General features: G+C 36.9%; 13 protein-coding genes across 13 annotated transcripts; 6 read left to right on the top strand and 7 right to left on the bottom strand.

The window, feature by feature from the left end:
- Positions 1–85: 85 nt before the first annotated feature.
- Positions 86–2,650, top strand: C9374_008177 (uncharacterized protein; the record flags this gene model as incomplete). Its single annotated transcript, XM_044698224.1, has 4 exons — positions 86–199; positions 295–574; positions 930–1,770; positions 1,825–2,650. 4 exons carry the CDS (start codon positions 86–88, stop codon positions 2,648–2,650), a joined length of 2,061 nt encoding a protein of 686 aa, XP_044545800.1.
- Positions 2,651–2,673: 23 nt separating this feature from the next.
- C9374_008176 (uncharacterized protein) lies at positions 2,674–5,225 on the bottom strand (the record flags this gene model as incomplete). The annotated part of the gene is made up of 2 exons (XM_044698223.1): positions 2,674–3,882; positions 3,936–5,225. The coding sequence occupies 2 exons, from the start codon at positions 5,223–5,225 to the stop codon at positions 2,674–2,676; spliced, it is 2,499 nt and encodes an 832-aa protein (XP_044545799.1).
- Positions 5,226–5,417: 192 nt separating this feature from the next.
- On the top strand, positions 5,418–5,834 carry C9374_008175 (uncharacterized protein; the record flags this gene model as incomplete). Its single annotated transcript, XM_044698222.1, has 1 exon — positions 5,418–5,834. The coding sequence occupies one exon, from the start codon at positions 5,418–5,420 to the stop codon at positions 5,832–5,834; it is 417 nt and encodes a 138-aa protein (XP_044545798.1).
- A 1,071-nt stretch (positions 5,835–6,905) lies between these two features.
- C9374_008174 (uncharacterized protein) lies at positions 6,906–9,571 on the top strand (the record flags this gene model as incomplete). Its single annotated transcript, XM_044698221.1, has 2 exons — positions 6,906–7,329; positions 7,398–9,571. 2 exons carry the CDS (start codon positions 6,906–6,908, stop codon positions 9,569–9,571), a joined length of 2,598 nt encoding a protein of 865 aa, XP_044545797.1.
- Positions 9,572–9,649: 78 nt separating this feature from the next.
- C9374_008173 (uncharacterized protein) lies at positions 9,650–11,302 on the bottom strand (the record flags this gene model as incomplete). The annotated part of the gene is made up of 1 exon (XM_044698220.1): positions 9,650–11,302. The coding sequence occupies one exon, from the start codon at positions 11,300–11,302 to the stop codon at positions 9,650–9,652; it is 1,653 nt and encodes a 550-aa protein (XP_044545796.1).
- Positions 11,303–11,527: 225 nt separating this feature from the next.
- On the bottom strand, positions 11,528–12,330 carry C9374_008172 (uncharacterized protein; the record flags this gene model as incomplete). The annotated part of the gene is made up of 3 exons (XM_044698219.1): positions 11,528–11,988; positions 12,067–12,191; positions 12,245–12,330. The coding sequence occupies 3 exons, from the start codon at positions 12,328–12,330 to the stop codon at positions 11,528–11,530; spliced, it is 672 nt and encodes a 223-aa protein (XP_044545795.1).
- Positions 12,331–12,529: 199 nt separating this feature from the next.
- On the top strand, positions 12,530–13,311 carry C9374_008171 (uncharacterized protein; the record flags this gene model as incomplete). The annotated part of the gene is made up of 2 exons (XM_044698218.1): positions 12,530–13,044; positions 13,170–13,311. The coding sequence occupies 2 exons, from the start codon at positions 12,530–12,532 to the stop codon at positions 13,309–13,311; spliced, it is 657 nt and encodes a 218-aa protein (XP_044545794.1).
- A 38-nt stretch (positions 13,312–13,349) lies between these two features.
- Positions 13,350–14,492, bottom strand: C9374_008170 (uncharacterized protein; the record flags this gene model as incomplete). Its single annotated transcript, XM_044698217.1, has 1 exon — positions 13,350–14,492. The coding sequence occupies one exon, from the start codon at positions 14,490–14,492 to the stop codon at positions 13,350–13,352; it is 1,143 nt and encodes a 380-aa protein (XP_044545793.1).
- Positions 14,493–14,616: 124 nt separating this feature from the next.
- C9374_008169 (uncharacterized protein) lies at positions 14,617–15,894 on the top strand (the record flags this gene model as incomplete). Its single annotated transcript, XM_044698215.1, has 1 exon — positions 14,617–15,894. The coding sequence occupies one exon, from the start codon at positions 14,617–14,619 to the stop codon at positions 15,892–15,894; it is 1,278 nt and encodes a 425-aa protein (XP_044545792.1).
- A 66-nt stretch (positions 15,895–15,960) lies between these two features.
- Positions 15,961–17,622, bottom strand: C9374_008168 (uncharacterized protein; the record flags this gene model as incomplete). Its single annotated transcript, XM_044698214.1, has 1 exon — positions 15,961–17,622. One exon carries the CDS (start codon positions 17,620–17,622, stop codon positions 15,961–15,963), a length of 1,662 nt encoding a protein of 553 aa, XP_044545791.1.
- Positions 17,623–17,857: 235 nt separating this feature from the next.
- C9374_008167 (uncharacterized protein) lies at positions 17,858–20,260 on the bottom strand (the record flags this gene model as incomplete). The annotated part of the gene is made up of 7 exons (XM_044698213.1): positions 17,858–18,146; positions 18,198–18,477; positions 18,588–19,211; positions 19,296–19,411; positions 19,490–19,598; positions 19,655–19,759; positions 19,831–20,260. The coding sequence occupies 7 exons, from the start codon at positions 20,258–20,260 to the stop codon at positions 17,858–17,860; spliced, it is 1,953 nt and encodes a 650-aa protein (XP_044545790.1).
- Positions 20,261–21,291: 1,031 nt separating this feature from the next.
- On the top strand, positions 21,292–22,371 carry C9374_008166 (uncharacterized protein; the record flags this gene model as incomplete). Its single annotated transcript, XM_044698212.1, has 1 exon — positions 21,292–22,371. The coding sequence occupies one exon, from the start codon at positions 21,292–21,294 to the stop codon at positions 22,369–22,371; it is 1,080 nt and encodes a 359-aa protein (XP_044545789.1).
- A 37-nt stretch (positions 22,372–22,408) lies between these two features.
- C9374_008165 (uncharacterized protein) lies at positions 22,409–23,586 on the bottom strand (the record flags this gene model as incomplete). The annotated part of the gene is made up of 3 exons (XM_044698211.1): positions 22,409–22,461; positions 22,596–23,276; positions 23,325–23,586. 3 exons carry the CDS (start codon positions 23,584–23,586, stop codon positions 22,409–22,411), a joined length of 996 nt encoding a protein of 331 aa, XP_044545788.1.
- Positions 23,587–23,616: the final 30 nt, after the last annotated feature.

The following is a 23,616-nucleotide window of genomic DNA, read 5'->3' as shown; positions in this document are numbered from 1 at the left end:
GAGAATCGCTTACACCTCGCTGCTCTGCTCTCACTGTCAGACATCACTTTGAAAAAAACCTTACCAAACCAATAAGCATCAAAAAATGAGCACCAACACCATCAGCAGCAGCACGAGCAGCAACCACTCCACGGCAGCAACCGCCCAAGTGCCTATTCGAACATTACCTTCAGTAACTGCCGTAACGAACAGTAGTCAAGTAAGTAGTACTCGTACTGTTCGCGTATAAATCTCACGAGTTCGTTCCCGAATGATTTTCGGATGATCCTTTCGATTCCATAATGCCTCTTGCAGATGATTAATGGTTCATCCACATCATCCTCACCTCAAGAGTTAAGCGCATCATCAAGCCACCAGCAACATCCGATGTTGGCTTCATCCACCACCACCACCACGACGACTACGACCTCACAACAAGCAATAACACATAAAAACAATTCAGAATCATGGCTTGTCGATCAAGCCTTATCATGTTTTGAGAACGTAGGACCTGGTTCAACGATGAGTCATGACGATCATCACGAAGGTCTAATGGGAATTGCAGCTCTTGCTCACCATCACGAACAACAAAATGGTAAGTGTTGTATTTGTTGTGGATATATTTATGTATTCTTATATTAATATATTTGAATGTAAATACAATATGTGTGATGATTCACCCTTGTTTCATGTGGACCCGCCTTTTGAATATTATCATGCTCCGCGTGCTGATATCCTTAATGATGATGATGATGACAACTGACATTTTTGGTGGTATCCAATGCTTCTCGATGATGTGATCCTATTGTATTCATCCATACGACGATTTCATTGAATCCAAATCATCATGTGATGCCGATGACCATCATTTTGAAATATTTCCAATGACACGCACCATTTCACACATTGCACTCAATTCCAAAAATATTCATCATCCTTTCCCACTCCAGCTTCCGTAGTGGATCATGTGAGCGATAGTGACAATGATGAAGATGATTTCACGAGCAATCCCGCAGCCAATCGAGTGAATGAATTATTCACACTCCTCAGAGAAGAAGACAGTGATGAAGGAGAAGGAGACCACGTGAGTTCTCTTCCACCTCAACAACACTTGTTGAAAATTGCTTCTGCATCACCTGCCATGAACAAACAAACACCTCCCGAGAGTGACTTGTCCACCAATAGAGACATGAACACAACTTCCACGAGAAGGAAAGGAAGTACCACTCCCAAAGTAAGGGGTAAAACATCAGCAGTGAAAAGAGGTGCTGCCAGAGCACGAGCAGCAGCAGCATCATCATCGACTAGTTCTGCTGCAGGAATTGCTCAATCCGCAACGAATCCCTCAACCCATCAAGAAGATATGATGGAAGATGAAGATTTTGCAGATGCAGGAGCACTCGAACATCACGACGATGATGATTATGTTGCTGAGCATGATGATGAAGATGAAGGTGTTGTACCACAACAACGTAAAAAGAGAGGAAGAAGAAGCGTTGGAACAAGTCCAATGCCATCAGGTGATGTCAAATTCGTAGAGAATGCTGAACCTGAGGAAATTTCTGAAGATGAACTCATGTATTGCGTTGTTTGTAAGAGAAGCAACCTTCAAGTCAACTTTAAGAAGAATTATACGATTAATACTGGTAATTACAAGACTTATTGTGACACATTTCCACAGCAAGCTGATCAAATTCCAAAACCAAAGGATGGAGAGTCATTGAGCGTGTGTTCAACATGTTACAACAAGCAATGGAGATTTGCTCGTGGACAATATGATCCATTCAAAAAGTAAGTAATAATCGTATTTTGTAAATCATTTTGATTTATTTTAACATCTTACAGTCGTGCCGTCAACAAGAGAGAAGGTTTGAAAAATCCACCAAAGCTTAAGGATGGTGTGAAAACTTCACCAAAGCTTGAATCATCCTCTGAATCTTCCACTCCAACACTTGCCATGACCACTCTCTCTGCTGAAGATCAAGCAGCTGCAGCAGCACTAAGCACCCCATCTAAGAGAAAAGTGAAGAGAAAAGTCGGAGAACAATTAGACGAAAATGGTGCTGAAGCCAAGACAGAAGATGGAACCACTCCACAAAAGAAGAAGGTGAAGAGAGCTACCAAGGCGAAAAAGGAATTACCACCTGTTCCTACACCTTCAGGAAGTACCACATCCACTGCAGGAATCGTAACACAAACCACCCCTTCTAAGAGAGGAAGAAAAGCTAAAGCTTCGACTCCAGTCAGCGCTGCTAATGGTGGAATTGTATCATCCTCACCAGCAAGCAGTTTGAAGAAGGAAGATACTATTTCACAACCAACCCTTCCTCAATCATCAACAATCTCTTTGTGTGTTTCATACTCGGTGAAACGTGCTGGTGGACAAGAAGACACAGTTTATCAAACCAAGATGGTTCCTCACAAATGTCCTGAGAGCGTTGAAGAGTTCAAGACAATGATGATGGAAAGGCTCACACAAAAGAAGGGTGACATTTATTCCTTTGATTGTGCCTATTGCAGTACTACAGATCGTGCCAATAACCCATTCAAAGTCGAGATTGACGACTTCTTCTTTAATGACGTCAAATTGAAAGACAACGATGCTGTTCTTGTGTATGTCAATGAGAAGACTCAACAACCTTCAGAAACTCCTCAACAACCACAACAATAAATTATTCAGACCCTAAATTATTATTAAGCAATATCCAAATCTCTAGCTTGGGTTTCGAGGATGTACCTCAATCGGTTAGCCTTAATCATGAGCTGCTTCCACTCTGCCGTCATTGCTTCCCCTTCGTAAACCACATTCAGTTCAGCTCTAAAATAAAAAGAATCCACGGCATGTTTTAGTCGTTTCAAAATACTAATGGCCATCTCCAACAATAAAGGATTTTGCAACAAGGTTACATCCAGATTCGTGTTTTCAACATTGGTAATGCTCTCCAACACACCAATAAACGTCGTAAAATATTCCAATTGCTCTAGTCCCATCCTTAATTGAGGATTTTCTGGAAAGTATAAAAAAGTTTCGCGAGTTTTGCTAAAATTATTAATCACCAGTTGTGGGTCAAAGTAACAATAAATTTTGGAAATAATGTTACAGAACGTGGACTTGATGATCATAAATACATCAATGGACTTTTCTGAAGATCGATAACTGTTCATAATGACGCTTTTGCTTTGGACTGCTGGAATAATATTTGCTTGAATTGAAGACGATAATTGTAACCTGAGCGATTCTTGTTCTTGAATGAGAGGGCCATATTCTTTGACCAGTTCTGCAATGCTATTAAGTAAAAATAGTAAAGAGAGAGTGTCGTCAATGGTTGTAAATGATTCTACAAGAGAAGGAACTCGTTGAATCATGTCTTGAACTAGAATATTCACAATCTCGGGTAGTTTCAGAAATGATTTCAAATATACTCCCAGTCGACAGACAAAGGAAAAGAATGAATGGCCTGCTCTCTTTTTAAAAGAAATGCTTCTCAAAAGTGCAGTCACTAACACATGATGTGAAGTAATCATAGTCTGGATCGTGTCCCTGTCCATGAGTTCGCAAATTACATCTACATAATTATTCAATAGTATTTGATCAAATGAAGACGAGTTGGAAAAAACAATTCTCTTAATGGCTACAAAGGCAGAGTCTTTGATGACTGCAATTTCATCATTGGTAAAAAGGGAAAGTATCCTTTTTTCGCTCAGCATTTTAAAAAATTTTGCATGTACTTCCTTAAAGCTATTATTTACATTTCCTATTTCGGTGCCAGTTGTACACTGCAATCTCATAGAGCTTTCTAATAAATTAAATATACCAGAAAGTAAATGACCAATGTGGCGAGAGGGTGCAGACTTTTGAATAATCTGCTGAATTAGGTACCATGTCTTGGTTAGAGAGTAGTGCTATTTCAATGCGCTATTGTAAGAAGAGCATTGAACAACCGGTTAAAACATACCTGCTGCTTTTCTAAATCATGGCAGACTGAGGTAAAAATTGAGGGAAACAAATTGTCATAAAAGTCATTCGGTAAACCACATGATTTTGAAATGTAGGTTGACAGAAACTTAATTATGGCCACTTTTACAACAGCGCTTTGTTCGCTTACCAGCTTCTTCTGCATTCTTGAAATACAACTTTCAATGTTGTCGCAAATATTGCCATAAGACCATACGGCAATGGCTCTGATAAGCTGGTTGCCATGATCGATACATGAGGACACAATAAATTCATAGTGCTGAAATCGAAAAGTTCCTATTAATAAGCATGCAAGATAAACCTTTTTCAAATTGATATGAGACTTCAATTCCTCGCTGAGCATGTAAACATCAAAATATACAGTTTGTTTTACAAATGGGATGTAGGATAGTGTATCTAAAAGGGTCGTTGAGAGTTTTCTTATAAAATCAAGTTCAACATCAATGTCTATAGGAACCATCAAATCGTACAATATATGTGTAAAGCTAAGAATTTGCTCCTTGAGGTCATTCAATAACTTGTGATTGGGAATAAACTTGAGCATATACTTGTCTAAAAGTTGAATTCCCTCACAATAATAAAATATATATGCAGCACAAGAATCTCCTTTTTGATATCTATTAAAGGTGGTCAAATGCTTTCCCACTCTACCTAAGATAGTTATTAAATATTTCAGTACGTTAGAAATCATCACGTTTTCAAACATTTCAACTGTGTCAGGTGTTGTACTACTTCCAACAGAGTCTATCAGCGAGGTATAGTACATAAAAATTACTTCAATTGATTCCTGAAGCAGGGCAATATGATAATCAATTGTAAGTGAAGAATTTGTAGTGAAAACATTAAATAAGAGTTCAATAAAATCGGAAGCCTCGTCTACATTCTCCAATCCATCGGAAGTTAAAACCGTTAGTACACAATGTAATATTTTCCGTTCCATTTCTTCGTTGCGAACTGAATCCCATAACGAAGCAACCTGTAATGGAGGCAATATCGCATCATTATGATCATCCTGTAATTTAATTTTCTTTGAGCTATTTTCAGAATTATTTACAATTGATTCATCTTCCGCTTGATGATGTAATTTTTCGTTAGAAGTCACTGTCTCTTGATGCCGATCAATTTTTAATAAATATTCGATAATTTCACTGGTAATGCTCAGGAGAGTGTGAGGATTTAAATTATCCTCCTCCGAATTACTGCTACCTTCTTCCACAATACTACTACCTTCATCAATCATTGCGTGAAGAGAGGGCAGACGAGTCGTCATTTTTTTTGTATCAGTGTCGAAGCTTACCACTGCCTGTACTGTTGCGTTTTCAATGTCCATTCCTCGGCCTCAACTGGGATGCAATAAGGAACTTCCCAGTTGTTGAAAACAACTGGCCTGATATCCAAGTTTTTTAACCTCAATAAATTTTTATCTGGCTCAACTTTGATTCTTCAAGCATTCTCATAAAAAATGTGTAACAACAACACTTCACTTCCCTCATATCCAAACCTTAAAAAATCTGAACCCTCCCCTCCTAAAGAAAGTAGAGATTTGGTGAATGCCTTCTTGAAAGCGTTTCCTCAAGATGAGCTACCTTTTAAAACTGAACATCAGCAGTACCGTAAACGCGTACCCGATTGCATAAAATACTTGTATTATCTTTGCATTGCTGATGAAAAACGTTTCAAAGAAGAACATAAACTCAGGTCTCACTTGTATCCAGAATCATGGAAGCAGTTTAGAAACTGTTGTTTGGATTTAGTGATTGATCAAAATTTTAACGTTCCTAAAAGAAAGAGAGATTATAGTCGCCTCTTTCAAGAACGCTTGGCATGGTTACCAACTATGTATCAGGAAGTGTTCACTCTTCGGAGGGCTGCTGCTTAGTTTGACTGGTCGGACACCAAGTAATGAAAAAATTTTTAAAGACGCCTGTAAGATATTTGTTAACCATTGAACCGCTTCTTAAAAAACTTGGAAAGAAGGGAGTCAATGTCATGTACAATAAGGCAGTCAGACGTAGATATCATGAGCTAGACGAGAAAGAAGAACAATCTCAGTAGCGAACAACAATGTGACAGTGCTTAGACCTTAGTTACTTTTGTATATCTAACGAAAGTGTAAAGCACACTGAACAATTTATAAACATCTTCTCTTTGAGTCATGTCAAAAGTTTTAAACACCTGTAACTGAGAGCTATTGTTGTTTTGGGCAGCATTCATCACATCTCTTACATCGATGTGAACCACCTTGTAAGCTTGTTCTAGTTCAGTAAAGACATTTGAACTAAATCTAAAAGGCAACCCCATTCGTTTCCAGTCAAAAGCGTCCAGAATCAAAAGGGCAACATCTTTTTGTTCTTGATCATACGAGTCAGGAATACTCCTTTCATCGTACTGAGGCATTGTAATTTTACCATGTCGTCATTCGAAGTATTTATCATACATTCAAACATTGAGATCTTCTGTCCTTCGTCGTCCAAAAAGTTGGACTCTCTAAGTAGGTTGATAAGGTCGAGTTGTAAGTTTCAAGTTGAACCAGAGGTATTTTCTTTCTTTGACGAGCAACTCTCTTCTATGGACGTTTTTCCGAAGAACCTCCTTTTGGAACAACCTTCTTAGAGGCCGATGAAATGGTTTCACGCTCACAGTTAGGTCTAGATGAAGGAGGAGTTGCGGTATTGGTACCTGGGGAAGCCTTGGACTTCATTACAGGTGTACAAGGACTCTCTTTCTTTCGTTTCAAATCGGGCATGTCGATAAGGTCAATTTTTTCAAATACTTGGCCCAAATATTCAAGCCTTTGCTTGTAAAGATGGCTTGGGGAAAATCGTGGCGAAAAAATTGTCTTATTTGCTCTTTGCGCAGAAGTCCCTTGAGGCAAAGTGATGAACGGAATGATCACCACTAGTGAACTCTGCGGTCCACAACTGCACAAAAACGTCGCTGTTCCTAAAAAATGTTAAGTCAACTGGATCAGGAAAACGAGTGTATAGATGTCGAACGATCAACAACATCCATGATCACAGTTGGTTCATCGTCACAACTACAACATGATCAATCATCATCGTTTCATCTCTTCTCCGAACAAGAGAAGGTTGCATCTTCCTTCCATTCCAAACAAAATGTCTCACAAACAGTTCAGCCTTCCTGGGCAGGACATTTAGAAGTAGTTCCTCATGCAGTTAACACCACTACAAATCCTTCTTCAAAACAAACGGTCAAAGATCATTTACCAAAGAACCACAAACAACACACCAATGAACTTTTCATGAAGCGAATCAAAAAGTTGATATTCCGACGATGGCCTTCTCGCTGTATTGCCATTATGAATGTCATTTTGTTGTTGTTTTTATTACAGGGATTATTTGGATGGTTATCATGTGAGTATATTTTCTCTTTTATGGATTGAATTACAATATTACCAAATTTGATTCAATGATTGAAACAGCATTCATACTTCTCTATACGACTGGAGAAGATATGGTCCAACGATCGAGTGCCAAACGAAAAATTCAAATGAGTCTCGTCGTTGATCATCAATTAAGCGAATTGATCAAAACCACTTCATTTGCCGTGAATCAAGTATTATATCAATTACCAGATTTGAATTTAAACGATGATTTGAGTTGGATCAAAATCTTTGCCAATTTACAACAATTATACTTGTACAAATTACCGATTCAAATTTCGTATTTTGCTCGTTTTGATCAGAGTGTTGTTGGTGCTGAGAAACTCTATGCTCGTCGAGTGATGAAAGCACCATCCAATTCTACAAGCTTGGTTCGAGATTTGTACGAATATAGAGTGGTTTTTGATCGTTTGGATCAAGTGTTGAATTCTGAAAATTTACTAAGGCATGTAAAGACTTCTGTGGATATGAAATCACGACCTTGGTATTCTCTGTTTGTGAAAAATTTAACCAATCCATCAAAAATTATGTGGAGTCCATTCTTTAAGGCAACCAATGGAATTCCTTCGATTACTGCTTGTATTCCTATTTATATTACCAATGAAACAACGAATCTTGTAGAAAATTATACGAATCAAGTCATTGCATGGAATGTCACGGCACCAAGAATTCCCGATCATTTATATGGAGTTATTGGAATTCAACTGAATGTGAAAAATATTTCAGACATTTTGACACAATCTGCTATCCGAGCAGGTGTTGCAGCGTCTTTTATTATCAATTCTGAAGGTCACCTTGTGGCTGCAACCAAATTCCTGAGTGGTATGAACTCACAACAACACAATGATCCAATTATTATCGAACAATTGGTCAACGAAACTATTGCGAAAGGGTTTTTACAACAAATTAGTGATTGGAGAAAAACTTTTCTCTCAACAAGCGCATCAACAGTTCAAGGATTACAAGGAATTGCTATTCAACAAGCTGGAAGCTTTGTATTTCAGAGTACAGACACGAGTTTAGACGTCTTTTTATTTACCGTCACGGATCCTTATGGTCTTAATTGGGGATCTGTCATTGCTGTTCCTCAACGATTGTTTGTGGAAGAGGTGTTTCAGAGTAGTATTTCTTCGGTAGTGATTTTTGCAGGAGTGTTGTGTTTGGGACTTGTGATTTTGATTACTGTGGTTCAATGTATACAAATGGCTCTCAGAGGAATCAAAAGACAATTGAAAGAGTTAGTGGATTTCAAATCGAAATGGAAAACGGAGGACAAAACGAGGATAACCATCAACTCTTCAACCTCTTCGTTTTCGTTCTTGCATGACATTCGACAAATGCAACAAAGTTTAAACATCATGAGATTTGGGTTGGAAATTTTCTCTAAATACGTACCAGAGATTGTAGCTCAACAATTGTGTGAAGGAAATGACAAGGTGTTCACCACACGATACATGTCTGTCATGATTATGAATATTTACGGATTTTCGTTATTAGCAGAAACCACGAATCGTGTGAATTTCATTTCACAAAGTTCAGAACTCTTTACAGAAATTAGTGAAATTGTTGAACGAAATAAGGGAGTGATAGATAAATATTTGGGAGATCGCATCGTTGCAGTTTGGAATGAAGTAAATAGAGATCACTCAGTACTCGAGGACAATCATGAAATACGGGCTTCCAAGACGGCCCTGCAAATTCGTGACCGTTTGCAAATTCTCAATTCCAAATGGAGACGGCTACATTATCCAAAGCTCTCTTGTGCTTTTTCTGTGAATAGTGGAGAATTCCTTTCTGGAAATATTGGAAGTTTAAATTCTCGAGTGAATTTCACAGTGATTGGAGATTGTTTGAATGTTGCCTCTGCTTTGGAGAAGTTAAATTGTAAATATAAGACTCAAATATTAATGGGAGAGGCTACTCATGCAAAAGTCAAAAATCAGATGATTTGCTATTTTGTAGATTGTTCCTATATCAAGGGAAAGTTCAATCCAATCAAACTATATAGTTTAGAAACAGGCATGTCAGAAGCCTCTCAGTGCTTTGAAGAAATGGAGAAGTGCTTTTTTGCTTTTAACTTTTCTCGAATTTTAGAGATTTGTGAACAACTCGAACTGCAACAGTTAGTAACACCTCGAATTGAGGGAATTATTGAGCATTTCAAGCAACGATCTCTTAAAATGCTTACATCATTCAGATCGTCCGAGAATTGATTCTCAAGAGAAAGTAATTACTTGAAGTTTAATAATTTTACAATATTGAGGTTACAATTAAGAGTTCACACACACGTATTATTCCATCCAACACACAATGTTAAATCGTTCACCTCCATGAATTCTCATCGTCTGATGAGGATGTCTTCCAAGATGAAACAAGGCATTTCCTTTCTTTGGTATCACCCGATGAAATTGCAACTCTCTGGTGGCGTCTTGTTGATTAAGGAATGATTCGAGACGAGAGTGGGAATTTGGCATGATGGAATTTTCTGAAACGGTGTTGGTTCGTTCTTGTTGGTTTTCGAGAGAATGATGGAACAAATCCAACTCCTTTCCCCAATCCATGTTATTAAATTCATGGGATTCGTCGATATTGAGAAATTCAATTTCGTTCCCAATGCAATTCACACTTTCCACACAAATATTTAGTGTTACCACCGAATCATCAATGTGTAAAACAAGATCATCATCTTGTTCAGGACTATAATGAACAACAAACAAGTCTGAAATTCGATGTAGTGGCTTTTCGAAGAGTTCTCTTGAATTGATTTCTGGAATGAAATTCTTTTCAATGCGAGTTTGCAAATGTTGTAATAGTTCACTCGATCTAATTTTGTAATCTTGCTCTGGATGTTCATGCTTTCCTTGAACCAGATGGTTCACTATCATACAACATGTTTCTTCATCCAGTATTCTTTCAACCTCATACACATGATAAGGAGCAGATCCGAATACGTGTCGGATGGAGTTCATTGTTCCATTGCTTGAGCTCATTTCTACTTTTTCAGTGTGACAAAACAAGGAATGGAACACATTCTCACCTCGAGAGGAGGACATTATGGATGGATATTGTTCAGAGATCGATGTCATTGAAGCTTGACCTCCTCTCAATCTCAGAACGACATGTAAAGTACTCTCTTTCTGAATATTGTAATCTTCCATGGTGTGATCATCACATAATCTCTTACCAGCGAAAATGAATCTCTGACTCTCTGGTGGGATTTCTGTGATAGCAGCATAGAGTCGTTTCAAATCTTGGATGGTGTCTTGACTTGTCACAAATAATTCCAAAGTTTTTCCCAACAAATTCTTGACATAAATTTTGAATGATTGATTTACATGGAGAAGTGAAGTGTCTTCAATCTCACAGAGGGTTATTTGACGCAAGATGTGACATCGTAAGGAAACATTTCTCTCTACTGAGATCTTGGAAAAGTTGAATTGAGGACAATGAAATTTTGAAATATTGTAACATTTCAATAGTGAAATTTCTCTCAATTTAGGAAGACCATACAATAGAATTTGCAAAACATCATCATTCAAACTCTCACAGTAATCCAGATTCAACACTTCAAGATTGGGAAAACACTCCACAATATTTGTCAAATATTTGACCACATGTTGCTGTCTCTTCTCCAACTCTGAATTTTGCTTTGTATCCAATCGATCCAAGAATTGATGTTTCAATAAATCCATCATTTCCTTTTTCGTCTGTTGTTGTAATGGACTTGCAGTAGGTTGTAAATATTTCGAAAATAATGATGAAACATCCAACTCTCTGACTTGCTCTTTAATGATTCGACAACATTCTCTACCGAGTAGTCTCCAACGCATGCAACGCAATATAGTTGCTTCTGAGTTGGCTTGATCTTTGATGACAAAGCTCAGAATGTGGAAAATGATTTCTGGAGGTAAGTGTTGATAACGTGTCGTCGAACGTTTTGACATTTTTTTTTTCGTGAGATTGAAAATAGTTTTTTGTAAACAGTTCATCCATACGTTTCAAGTCCTTAAACAACAAAATTAAGAAAACAATTGAACGAAATCACAAACACCATTTGTACAAATCGAAGTGTATTCAAATCATGAACAAGTCACAAAAAAAAAGGTCATGTTCAAGCAATCAGAATTGCAGAATTTACTTGCAGAATATGACAGTAATCACATGTATAATTATTCTTGTTCTTTGAAAGCTTGTAAATCTCGATCAGAATCCTTATGAGAAGAAATGCTTCCAAATAATCCTCCTGACTCTTTCTTTGGTGGTTTTCCAGATTGAGCATCTCTGAAAATTCTCATCTCTTTGATCAATACTTCAAATGCCTCTTCAATATTAGTTCTGGTTTTGGCAGATGTGAAAAGTACTGGAACGTGAATTCCTAATTCTTTTTTCATGTAATTTGTGACTTCTTTTTCAGTCAATGAATAATTTAAATCGCATTTGTTTCCTAGTAATACAGCTGGGAAATAGTTTCCATTCACTGGTTTGTTTTCCTCCATTTTAATTCTATTAATTTGTTCAACAAAAATCTTTAATTCTTCAAGCGTGGTTTGTGAAGTTAAATCAAAAACGAGAGCAAATCCATAGCATGATTTCATATATGTGTCTCTAAGAGCTACATAATCGTCTTGGCCTATTCCGTATGTGAAATATTGTCCATAGTGACAGGTGTTTACTAAATTTTTTTGAAAAATCAAAATCTAATTCTTACCAGCAGTATCTACAATTTCCAATTCACAACTCACACCATCAATCATTCTCTTAACATAATATGCATCTTCAATAGTTGGATCATAAACTTCGTCGGTATCAAAAATGTTTTGTGTGAATTGAATTCTAAATATGAAGTTGTCAAGTACTATACAACAATGAAAAAGAAGAACACGTACGTGATGGCACTCTTTCCGACTGCACCTGTGCCTACAACGGCCAGTTTGAATCGATCAGGTGGATTTGATGTTTTTGATGATGACATTTTTTATTGTGAAAGAACACACGAGATGGCTAGTTCATTGTTCCTATTGTGAAACTAAATCTCGTTAGGCACATTAAATTATTACGGAAGAGATAGGGTTATTACCATGACAATAATACACCAATGAATTTTGTCTAGTTGTTATTATGATAATAAATGATTTAGATAAAATTCAAAATAGTTTTTCGTAAAACAAAAAATGAAAATTGCATCGCTTCTCAAAACCAAGGCAGCACCAAAGAGTGCCTTGCAAACGTTGATTGGATTTTTGGTGAGAGGACACAGGCTCACGCCTCAACAAGGACAAGATATTACACACTTTATGGAAATGACTAAACGTAGAATACAATTGGAATTGAGAAATAAAGAATTTATTGGACGTACCTTCGGAAATGAATCATCATCAACTCCAAATGTTACCGCATACGTGAACGGATTGGGTACAGTGAATAGAGTAGTGATTGATGAGTCTATTTCAAATTTACCAAGAAATAGATTGAATAATTTTATTGTTGTTGCTGTTGCCAAGGCACTTCAACAACCAAAGGAATATGTACACAATTCTTTGAAGGCTATGAATAACGAATGTCTTGCTCAGCTGTATGGAGCATTAGAGGCCTATGATCCAAAGAAGGATACTCTTGTCGAAGACTCACCTCTCCGACATGCTTTTGTTGTGGACCAATTATATCTAAATGCTCTATATCAACAAGTGTAAGTGAATTCAACGTGGATTGATAATGATTTTAATTGTACTTAATTATCATGTTGCATGTATCGGAATGAAATGTAACTCATTGAATTTTTATTATTACCCAATTCGTAATGAACTAACGTAGTTTGGAAGAGGCATCCAAGCCAGAAGGATACTTGCATGAGGATGAAGAACTCTTCTACAAGGAGAAGAAGCGTGAGCTCTCAGATGCAGAGATAGATGCTATCATGCTGAGTGAGAAGGTGCCAGATTTGACCAGAATTTAATTTCATGTTAACCTGTTAGGGGAAAGGTTCAAGTAAATTTACTTTTTTCTAATTACAACAATTCCAAGCTGCTCTAAAAGTACTATGGTTAAAATTACTGTTAAAAAACCCAGCCACATATATTTGGTGATCTTCACATCTCTCATTTTCTTAACGTCATCTTTGATTATAGATTCATATTCTGAAAATAAGTGTTCGTGACTTTGCTTGTCTCTGGCCAACGTTTTCGCTCTTTTTAAATCTTTGGCCACTACTTGGACAACTTTTGGGATGACCTCGCCATACAGATCTTTCACCTGGTTGTGGAACGATTTGGGGTTTGAAACATCCCAATACTTTTCCCTTGCATCTTCTTTTACAAAACTTTTTTCAAACTCTAAAATGAGGTCCAAGTTTGTGGCATTAATTTTGTGTCTTCGATCGTGCAGGGATACAGAGTTAAAATAGTGCTCCATGATGTCTTTGGAACTATCAGCACTCATGAGTTTTTTGATCTCTGAAGATACGTCATATAATCGTTCCATTTCCAATTTAATATTTGTGTAGAGCTCTATTCTTTGCTTATACGCATTTACAAATTGAGGCTGTATTTTGATTGGGTCCTCAGGATGATCTATGTACTGTTTTTCCAAAATCTCAATTAATACATCTAAATCTTGAATTGAAGATTTTACTCTTCCAATTTTGGTGTACTCATGAGCTCTCATCTCTAGATTTTGGATTAGCTCGTTGAAATTTCCTCCATGTTTTTGAATGTGGTCAATTTGATGTGAAAATATCTCAATATTAATCATTGAGTTTAATCGAGAAGTAAACATAAGCGCGTTTCCGTTATCAATCAATAACTCTGAAGCTGCAACTAAATCCTCTTTGGCTTGATGGAAATCTTTTAAATAATAGGTTTCAATAAAACATCTTCGTAGCAACGCATTTATGTACAAATTCTTTCTTCTTGGGTCTGGATTATTGTTAAGAGTTGTGCTCCTAATTATTTCATTACACTCATCATATTCCGACGCTTCACAAAATTGTAACTCATCCATAGATTGAATGATTCTATTAGAATAATATTCCTTTCTTAGGGCTATTTCGGAGTCGTTGGCATCTGAATTTGTTTTCGGAATTGAAATATGAAATTCTTTGTTTAGAAATGTGTTAGCTCCGTAGACTTTTTGAATCATCAACGAGTGTTGATTGAATAGTGTTGTGTGGCCACAGGCTTGCTTGAAGTAATATTTTGCAAGCCGTGATGAAGAGCGAGCAATCACTGCTTTCATTTTTTGAAAATAAAAAAAATAAAAACAAATGAAAAAGCGAACTCTCAAACAGAGTTCCATAAATTCTTTCCTTGATGGTCCGAAACGTATCAAAAAGAAATTTGATCCATTATTAGTGGATCAGTATTTGGATGAACATGTTTGGGTGATGATCATTAAATTTTTGCCAAATAGAGATGTATTAACAATGAGGAGAGTATCAAAATTCATTTTTCAATGTGCTTGTCAAGTTCCCATGAAAATTCAATTCTCAAAATTGTCCACCTTCAATGAATTACTGAATTCTAGTATCAAACATTTGGAATATCTTTGTATTCCAAGTTATATTTCCGAAGATTGTAAGCAATTTTTAAAGTCTGAAAAATTTCAATTTCTGAGAAAATTAGAAATGGAATGTATGGATCCCAGTCAATTGCTATCTCTATGTACTAGTAATATGCTGTCCAATGTGAGAGAGTTAAAAATTGTGGTTGATGATCATAATCAGTATTTGGAGCCACTATTTCAAAGCAACTGCTTTTTAAATCTAGAAAAAATAACCGTCAATAGCTATTTTCATGAAATATGTTATTGGCCTGCCGTTGTGGATGGTCAATTACTGAAAAACGTGAAAACCTTGCAAGTGTTAAATAATTTTCATTGGCAAGACGTTGATACATTACACCTCGTACAAGGCAAATATTTTCAAAATATTACGGAATTAACATTAGATTGTCCCAGCTTAACTTGTGAGTCTATCAGAACCATTGCAAACTCCAATGCTGATCTTCGTGTTTTTGATGTCATTGGAAAAATTAATTTCAACACTGCCCTCGATTTTATTACAGAATCTTCGGTGTTTGCAAATCTTCACAGCTTGGCGTTTTCTCAGGGTGAAACGTATGGGCCTGTGAAAATTTCAACTTTTTCCAACTTTATTAAGCGACTCCGGTGTGAAATGCAAAAAATTGAAGTACCCTTAGATACAATGGATGATCAGACGATCAAACAACTTGTGTGTCATCCATACACACAAAAAATGTCCCACTTGTTAATACCTTCAACAACATCACGTATTACAGTAGAAGGATTGAAAGCAATAGCAAATTGGCAAACAAAAAACCTTAGATGTATCTGCCTTACACTTTGTGAGCCATTCATTGATACAGAGAATTTTGAAGAATTTCTTGACGACCTTGAATGTTCTGTCTTTCGAAGTACTTTGGAAAATGTCACATTGGATTATGCACCTGTTGATTGCATTTCACGATTGACAACCATTCTCAAGCATTCAGAAGTGATCGTTTATTCAGACACAACCGTTTAATTTATTATAAAAAACTCGCTTTCAAAGTTTGAAAACAACCAAACATTATTGTTGATGGAAAACGATTTACACTTTTTTGCCCTTCCTTGGAGATGTCACTCTCATTCCTCCAACCTTCGTGGCTGGGAGGATGTTCTTTGCTGGGGAATTGTTCTTTGCTGGGGATGGTGGAGATGCCACAGCATTTTTAGGTCCTGGTGAGGAAGGTGGTGTTGATGGAGTAGGAGATGGGTCAGGTTCTTGTTGTTGTTGTTGTTTTGATTTCTTACCCTTATTGACATTGGAATAGACTGGTCTTGCTTTCTTAACACCAACAAACGTCACTTGTCGTTCAGGATCTTTTTTACCCTGAACTGTTTTGCTGTAGACATATTTGGGTGGAACGAATTGAGCATTCTTTCGATATTCACAAAAGTATTGAATGGTTCCTTGATATCTCGAAGATGGATTTAAACGTGACACAAATGACGAGTCGTCTGTCTCTCGAAACATTCTCAACACATCTCCAGCAGTGACTTTGTTATCCAAAATGGAAATGATTTTGTTACGAATAGCATCATCTGTATGCTGCATCTCTTTACCTTTGAGTGATGCATGATTGTTTTGTTTGTAAGTCATGGACTTGACACGTGGATGACATTTGGCAGAATTCGAGCATGGCTTGAAATTCATAATGTTCAATCTCCACTCAGAAGTTGTAAGACTATTCTTTTCCAAAATAAACTCCACTGGATCAACCTTTCCAAAACCACATGGATTCACCCATCCACTTGTGAATTTCTTCATTTGCTCCACAACTTGATTATAGACATCTCCTGTTGCAAATGGTCCAGAACCCAAACTGATTCCATCTTTCAAGCCAGCAGCACAATTGGCATAGTCCTTGGTCACAGAGGAAGCAATTTCTAATCGTTGTTTGTCTGTTTTATAATCGACATTGTCTCGATTGGTGACTTGTAAACAAAACACTTCCTTAATACCTCCATCATAGATGACCATGACAAATTTGTTAAAAGACATGGGAATTTGAACGTTGGGAGGAGAGACGACATCCTTGTTGGTTGTCGATAAAGCATTGTTGGTCTTGTCATAGAGTGGTCGAGTCACTACAATGGCCTCGATGGTCTTCTTCTTGGCAGCAGCAACATCCATAATTGCATTTCTTAAAGAATGTTCAACATGTCTCCAAATTCCTCGATTCACATTCGAATTCTGAGCAGCCTTGTTAATCACAATAAATGTATACTTTTTATCTTCAGCACTTCGAAAATCATTATTCGCAACCAAGTGACCACGATCATACGAAAATAATCCATAGGGTTTGAAGGATGTTCCTGGAATGGTCTTCTTGATGCCGTTGAATGTGTACCAATCTGTGACAGCAGGTCGATCATCATTGGGTTTGTTTAAATTCACACTCGATAAGGAATTCACGGTATACATGACAGTATTCATGTCATCACTGTAATCAAAACAACTCAAATATAAATTCTTGACATTGTACAAATATTGGTTTGATGCTTTTGAACAGTAGGAGGTGAAGAGTTGATTCAATTGTGCAGCGTACGGTCTGATAAATGGAGGAAGTGTATCAGGTTTTGCAGTGTCAACTTCGGTAGGTTCTGTGGGAATGACAGGTTGAGAGGCCACTCGAGTCAAGTGTAGAACTGCAACAAGCAATACGAGAGTCAATAATGACGCAAGCTTGCTGTGATGGCAAGGGGACATGCGCATCATAATGACAAGCTCAGGTCACAGATGTTTTTTGTTTGTGATAATAAATTAAGATGTTTGACTTTCGCGTGTCAGTACGACGATTGTGTCTGTCGGACGTTCTTTGATCGATTCACTGAAAGATGTCTTTTTTCGTTTTTTTTTCTTCGAATTTGGAAACTGAGTTAAGGGTTTCTGACTCCTTTGAATCACACATCTTTTATTGGATGTACACTACATAGTACTGTTCTCACTTCTCTTCTGAAACGGTATTGGTAGTATTGTTAGTAGAAGAAGAAGAAGAATGGATTGAGTCTTCCTTGGGCTTGTTGATTTTTGCGTTGAGAACAAAAGAAAACACAAACATGAATACACTAGTTCCAGCAATAATGTAGAAAATCACACGATGGCCTAAAACAAATGACGAGGAAACTGAAATTGCGAAAATGGCTCCACCTACAACAGGAGAGATCATTCTAGACAGTGCCACCATGGATTGTGCTGTACCATTCAATTTTCCATAATTCTTTTTTGAAACACTGTGAAAAGTTCAAGAATAGAACGATTCAAGAATATGATTCAATACTTACCTATTGTTTGTAAATAAGAAAGTTCCCAAGAAGGAATAACCATTTGCCACTTGTCTCAATAAAAGTAACAGAATTAAGGTAATCCAAAATAAAATAACTCTCCAAGCGGGTGAATTGTCATCCACAACGAGCCAAATAATTTCTGGTGTGATCAAGCTTAAAATCACATCTGCGAACAAGCTCGCTCTATAACAGTATAAGGCTGAAAATCTCTTGATGACATGATGAGCAATAAACACTTGATGAAAAATTATAATAAATCCTAAAAAGCCTCCTACCACTTTGGAAATTATATTTGGTGCCATCATTGAAAGTGAAATGGTTCATACGATATAAATGGTGCATGAAAAGAAGTTTCACGATTGGACCATGTTAAAATAAATCACTTACATCCTAATTGGTAGGAAGACATTCCCATTCCTCCCTTGTCGATTGGCATGACTGCAAGTAAAGGAAGGCACTCATCGAACATGACTTGTTTCGCACCAAGAAGCATGTACAAAGTACACGTCGTAAGTGGTGCTGCTGTAGATAACATTTCATTACTGAAAATCAACTTGATTCGTTGTTTGATCCTCTGGAATAAGGTATTACGTGGCTGTAATGCTGTCTCTTCTTCAAAATCTTCGTTGGCATTGATCGAAGCATTTTCTTGGTTGCCATCCCCCGATAATAAATTCACACGTGACATACTCATTGAAGGAGGAGAAGTCATTCGAGAATCCTCTTCTTCGTTTTTGGAACCATTTGCTGTTGAGATTTTCATTTCTGTCAGTTCCATGCCGTCATTATCTGTCACTGGTTCAGTTTTGCAAAATTTTCGATAATACCATCCAGATTTGTTTGTCTCTTGCAGTCGAAAATATCCAATGACAAATCCAGTAAATGCAAGAGTGGAAATTATAAAGTTAGGAAGAATGTAAGGAAATATTCGAGAAATATTTTGAATCCATTCAGGAAATAGTTCCATAAATCGAGGATATTGAGCGTGAGGCCGAGAGAAAACTCCTCCCACTGTTGGATCATGCAAAATGTGAAAATAAGGTTATCACAGATTTAAGTTCTAAAATTTTAAAAAGAGATGAATTATATACTTACCTAAAGGACCCAACACGGATGAAATACCAAACGTAATGCTTGTCAGAGCAAACGCTCGAGTTTGATTGGTACTGTCTGTGATTTCTCCCAGATAGCTCTTTGTAACTCCAAGATTGCTGCAAATGTTAAATTATTATGTATTAAGCACGATCGCAATCACACTGTTTTCCAATTTACAAATATATTGAACTTACCCATTCAATAATCCAAACATAAATCTGCAAATACATGCCCACCAAAACCATTTGGAAAAACCAAATGCCATCACACAAAAGGCACCACAAAAAACTCCACAAAGTAACACTAAAAAGTGAGGTTCCAACCAAATTAAACTGTTTCTCTCGCTCAACAATACTTACCTGGCCTCCTTCCCACAACATCTGATAAATATCCCCAAATGAAACTGCAAATAAATTGTGAGAGAAAGTACGAAGATGCAACTAATCCCACATAATATCCATATTCTATTGACATGTATGAATGAGTTGTTATAATTAATTTGCATCCTCATGTCAACAAGATGATAACAACATACCCGTTGGATTTTCTGTTAATTGAAAATCTGCAATCATGAAAGAAATGTATGGAAACAATGAAGTCATACTCAAACTGTCGCATAAATACATAAAGAATACTACAAGTAATTTCGCCCATGGTAGAGGCGTTGGTAGAGGTGGTTGTGTCGGTGAGTTTGTGGGAGAGTTGGGTATTGGAGAGGAGTTGATGGATTGGTCTTTTTCATGTATCGGCAGTTCCTCATCATGGTTATGATCAATTTTCACTTGTAAATGTTGGCTCGGAGTGGAGCCATTGTTGTTTTCAGTACTGTTCGTGGTAGTTGTTGTGCTCATGTTGGAATCAACACGTGCCAAGTCAAAATTGCCTTCTTCTTCGGAAATAGCTTCTTCCGTCTTTTTGAAATGTTGCCTATTATAATGTTGATGCGAGGAATGATGATTCATCATTGAAAATCTATTAATTTCTTCTTGTTCAAAACTATTGTTGAGAGGATGTAACGGATCAATGCACAAGCCTCGTCGTCATTCAATTCGGAGTTAGATCGTTTTTTTCGGTTCAAAAAGAGACTTGCATTTCGCGGAGTGCATTTTGAAGTGAAAAACAGCGAACTGCTTCATAAAATTTAATATTATAATCTGCGACAGATATTATCATTCAAAGAGGATTCAAAGAGTGATAGAAAGAGTGCAGGTTCAATGGATTAGAACTTCACTACTTTCATTCGAATGTTTACAACTTTTTTCAATGCTACAACCTCTCTCTCATTAAGGTCAGCATCATGTGGCATGAAGGAATTCACTAGCACCCTTCTTCTCCATAAGAGAGAATATCTCTTCTTCACCCTCCTCTGAAAAGAATATTGAAAACTCATGGATTGAATCCAAACTGGATTTGCCTCCATTCAGCATTTGGCTGTCGAGAGCTTTTCTCAATAGGTACTTTTTCGAGCATCAAAGCGCTATCATTGCATGAAACATGCTCTCGCTCTCTCAAACCCATTATTAGCTAAATAACTGATTTGTTTCTATCATAATTGTGCACACCACTCGTTCTTACTCGTATAATCAGGAAAACATACAAAAAAGGTGTTATCCTTCAACGAGAAAATGTAGAATACGTTGTCTATATGGATATCTTTTGCTCATTTGCAATAACAAAAGAAATAATTAAAAGAGGACAACAATATTCCTCTTCTCTCTCCCTGAATCATACTACTACTGCAATCAGCGAAACATCGATCTTGTGTGTGATAATTATCAATTGTCAATCGTTGTGTGTTAAAAACAAGAGAAAGTATCTTTGACGTGTTTCATAAAGCTCTCTCCGATCGTGTTATCCATAACTTCCTCAACTTCTAACTAGTTGCACGCTTTCACAGCGTTAGTCATACACATATATACACCTACCTCTCGCTTGTGTGCCGTTCTCTTATTTTCTCTAACTCACAACCTTGTTATCCTAATTTGAGTGCCCAGAAATGACCAATAACATTCCTACTTTGGCTGCTACCTCTGCAACGACGACTACCTCTCCTACGAACAGTGAATCCAGTATGATGATGCAACCAGCAGGTGCTTGTTTTGGTGCTCCCGCAAATCTTGTTGTTCACATGTCCAAGAATGTGGTTCCCTCAATGATCACTCAGGCTGATGATGATCCACACCACTCCTCCCTCAATAATACCAACCAAGACTTGTCGAATCATCATGAAGAAAGTCTCAACTCCCATGAAGATAGTAATCCCATCATGAATGAAGATCCCATGTTTTCTAAATTTGTTTTCCCACCTGTAAACAAGACAAGAACGATTCAAGATTCTGATCCCATGATGGAATCCAATTCTCTGTCGCATCATTTTCATGAACAGCAACAACATTCTCATACACAACTTCAATCGTCACCCCATGAAAAACATGTCACGTCCACCATTGCCAAGAGAAGAAGAAAAAGTGTCATTTCTGTAGTCCCTCATCAGATCACATTCCCTCATCATCATCCCATCTCTGGAAGTGCTGTGTCACATTCATTAAGGAAACATTCCATCTCATCGACTGAATATCATAATTTAATGTCTTCACTGAATCAGAAGAAATCACCCATTTCACAACAACACACATCCTCAACGACATCAACGACATCCACCGCCTCAAGTAAAAGTCCCACACTCACCACCTCTTATTCATCCCATAATTCTAACCATCCTCATCATAATGAAGATGATGTCTTTGGTATTCGAGAGCAAATGATGAAGATGGATCAATCCACTAATGCTTCCATTATTGATGAAAATACCATCATGAGTATGGATGAGGACGAAAATGACTATTACCCTTATCGTCACGGATTTAATCATCCAACATTTTCGTTTAAGAAAGCAATGCAGCATGGTCCATCTTCATCATCTCCAATGCTCCATTTTCACAAGAATGTGTTAAACGTTGAGAATATTTCAAAAATGGATCAGAATTCAAATTCTTCTTCTTCGTCACTCTCTAAGCGTCGATTGTCATTTGTAGATATTGACTTGGAGAGTTTGTTTAAACAAAAGATTCAATAAATCAATATCTTCTCTCAACTCCCTTATATTCAGTTTGTTAAATGTTATCTGATATGGATGAATAAAGTTGATTTTGATAAGGTTGAATATCTGTATCGAAAGGATTACCATTCTCAAGATATGGAGATGTGTAGGAAGTACCGTGATCATATCCATGAGAGTAGGGCGTCGTTGAAGTGATGGGAGGGTATTAAAACCATTTCCAACAAGTTGTGAAAACTGACTTTCTCTTTGAAGAGTATTATTTCTTCGCAATCCAATGAGAGTTCTGTTTCTAAGCATGTCATTGTAGAATCGAGAGGGACCTATACCATTATTATTATAGAGAGCGCTACTTCTGTTGATATTTGATGAAAGAGAAGCAGGCGCAGAATTTGTGTCTTCTCTAAATTCTAAATCTTCAACTCGATTTCGATACGATGGAAAATAGGTAAAGAAATTTCGCTCTCTTTCGTTGGGACCAATCCGAAGAGGAAAGTAAGGACTTTGTAGATGGTATTGAGGCGAGTTCAAATAAGCCAGATCAGATGTTGAGTGTGAAAATGGATTTCTTCTTAGTTGTTCCCATTCTTTTCTATTCTGTAAGTGTTGAGAAAGACTTTCATTATCTACAAAAGACTGAATGACATTGCCATCAATGAAATTAGAACTATTAAATTGGCTTGATCGACTCGCGTCCTTCTTAAATCTCCACCAAATATACAAAGCTCTCCAAACTAAAAACAATCCTCCAATAATGACTGTCTTCAATAAATACTGTGAAAATCCAACATTCTTGTCTTCAGTAAATGTCTTTTTAACCCTTTCTTGAAAATTATTGATTATCCTTTCGAAATAATTGAACACTCTTGTGACAAATAATTCATTAGGATTGAAATAGGTTGCTCCTCGGTAATAGCCATAATCTTTAAAATATTGAAAATTTAAAGATTCCTAAACAACATCTCACCTACATGTTTGATATTGATCAAAAAGAGTTTGTACTGGTGTAAATAAATCAAGTAATGTATCAAAAACGTTTGATCCAATTTTACTGCTTTGTTCTCCGATTTTTCTTCCGACGTACTGAATCGGTATGGAAATGACTTTATAAATATTAGAAAATGAAACCTGTATCATATCAATGAGTGAGAATAGTTGTTCCAACAAATCAAGAGCATTTTCTAAATTCCGACGGTCATCATCGCGTCTGTTGCTTCGTTTCCCGTTCTTCATTTTTTTAAGTTTTTGTGTTGCAAAGCTGTA

The sequence above is a fragment of the Naegleria lovaniensis genome (genome assembly GCF_003324165.1).
Source record: "Naegleria lovaniensis strain ATCC 30569 chromosome Unknown tig033, whole genome shotgun sequence".
NCBI lineage: Eukaryota > Heterolobosea > Eutetramitea > Acrasida > Naegleriidae > Naegleria > Naegleria lovaniensis.
Note: the sequence above shows the minus strand (reverse complement) of the source record. Positions and strands in the feature narration are given on the sequence as shown.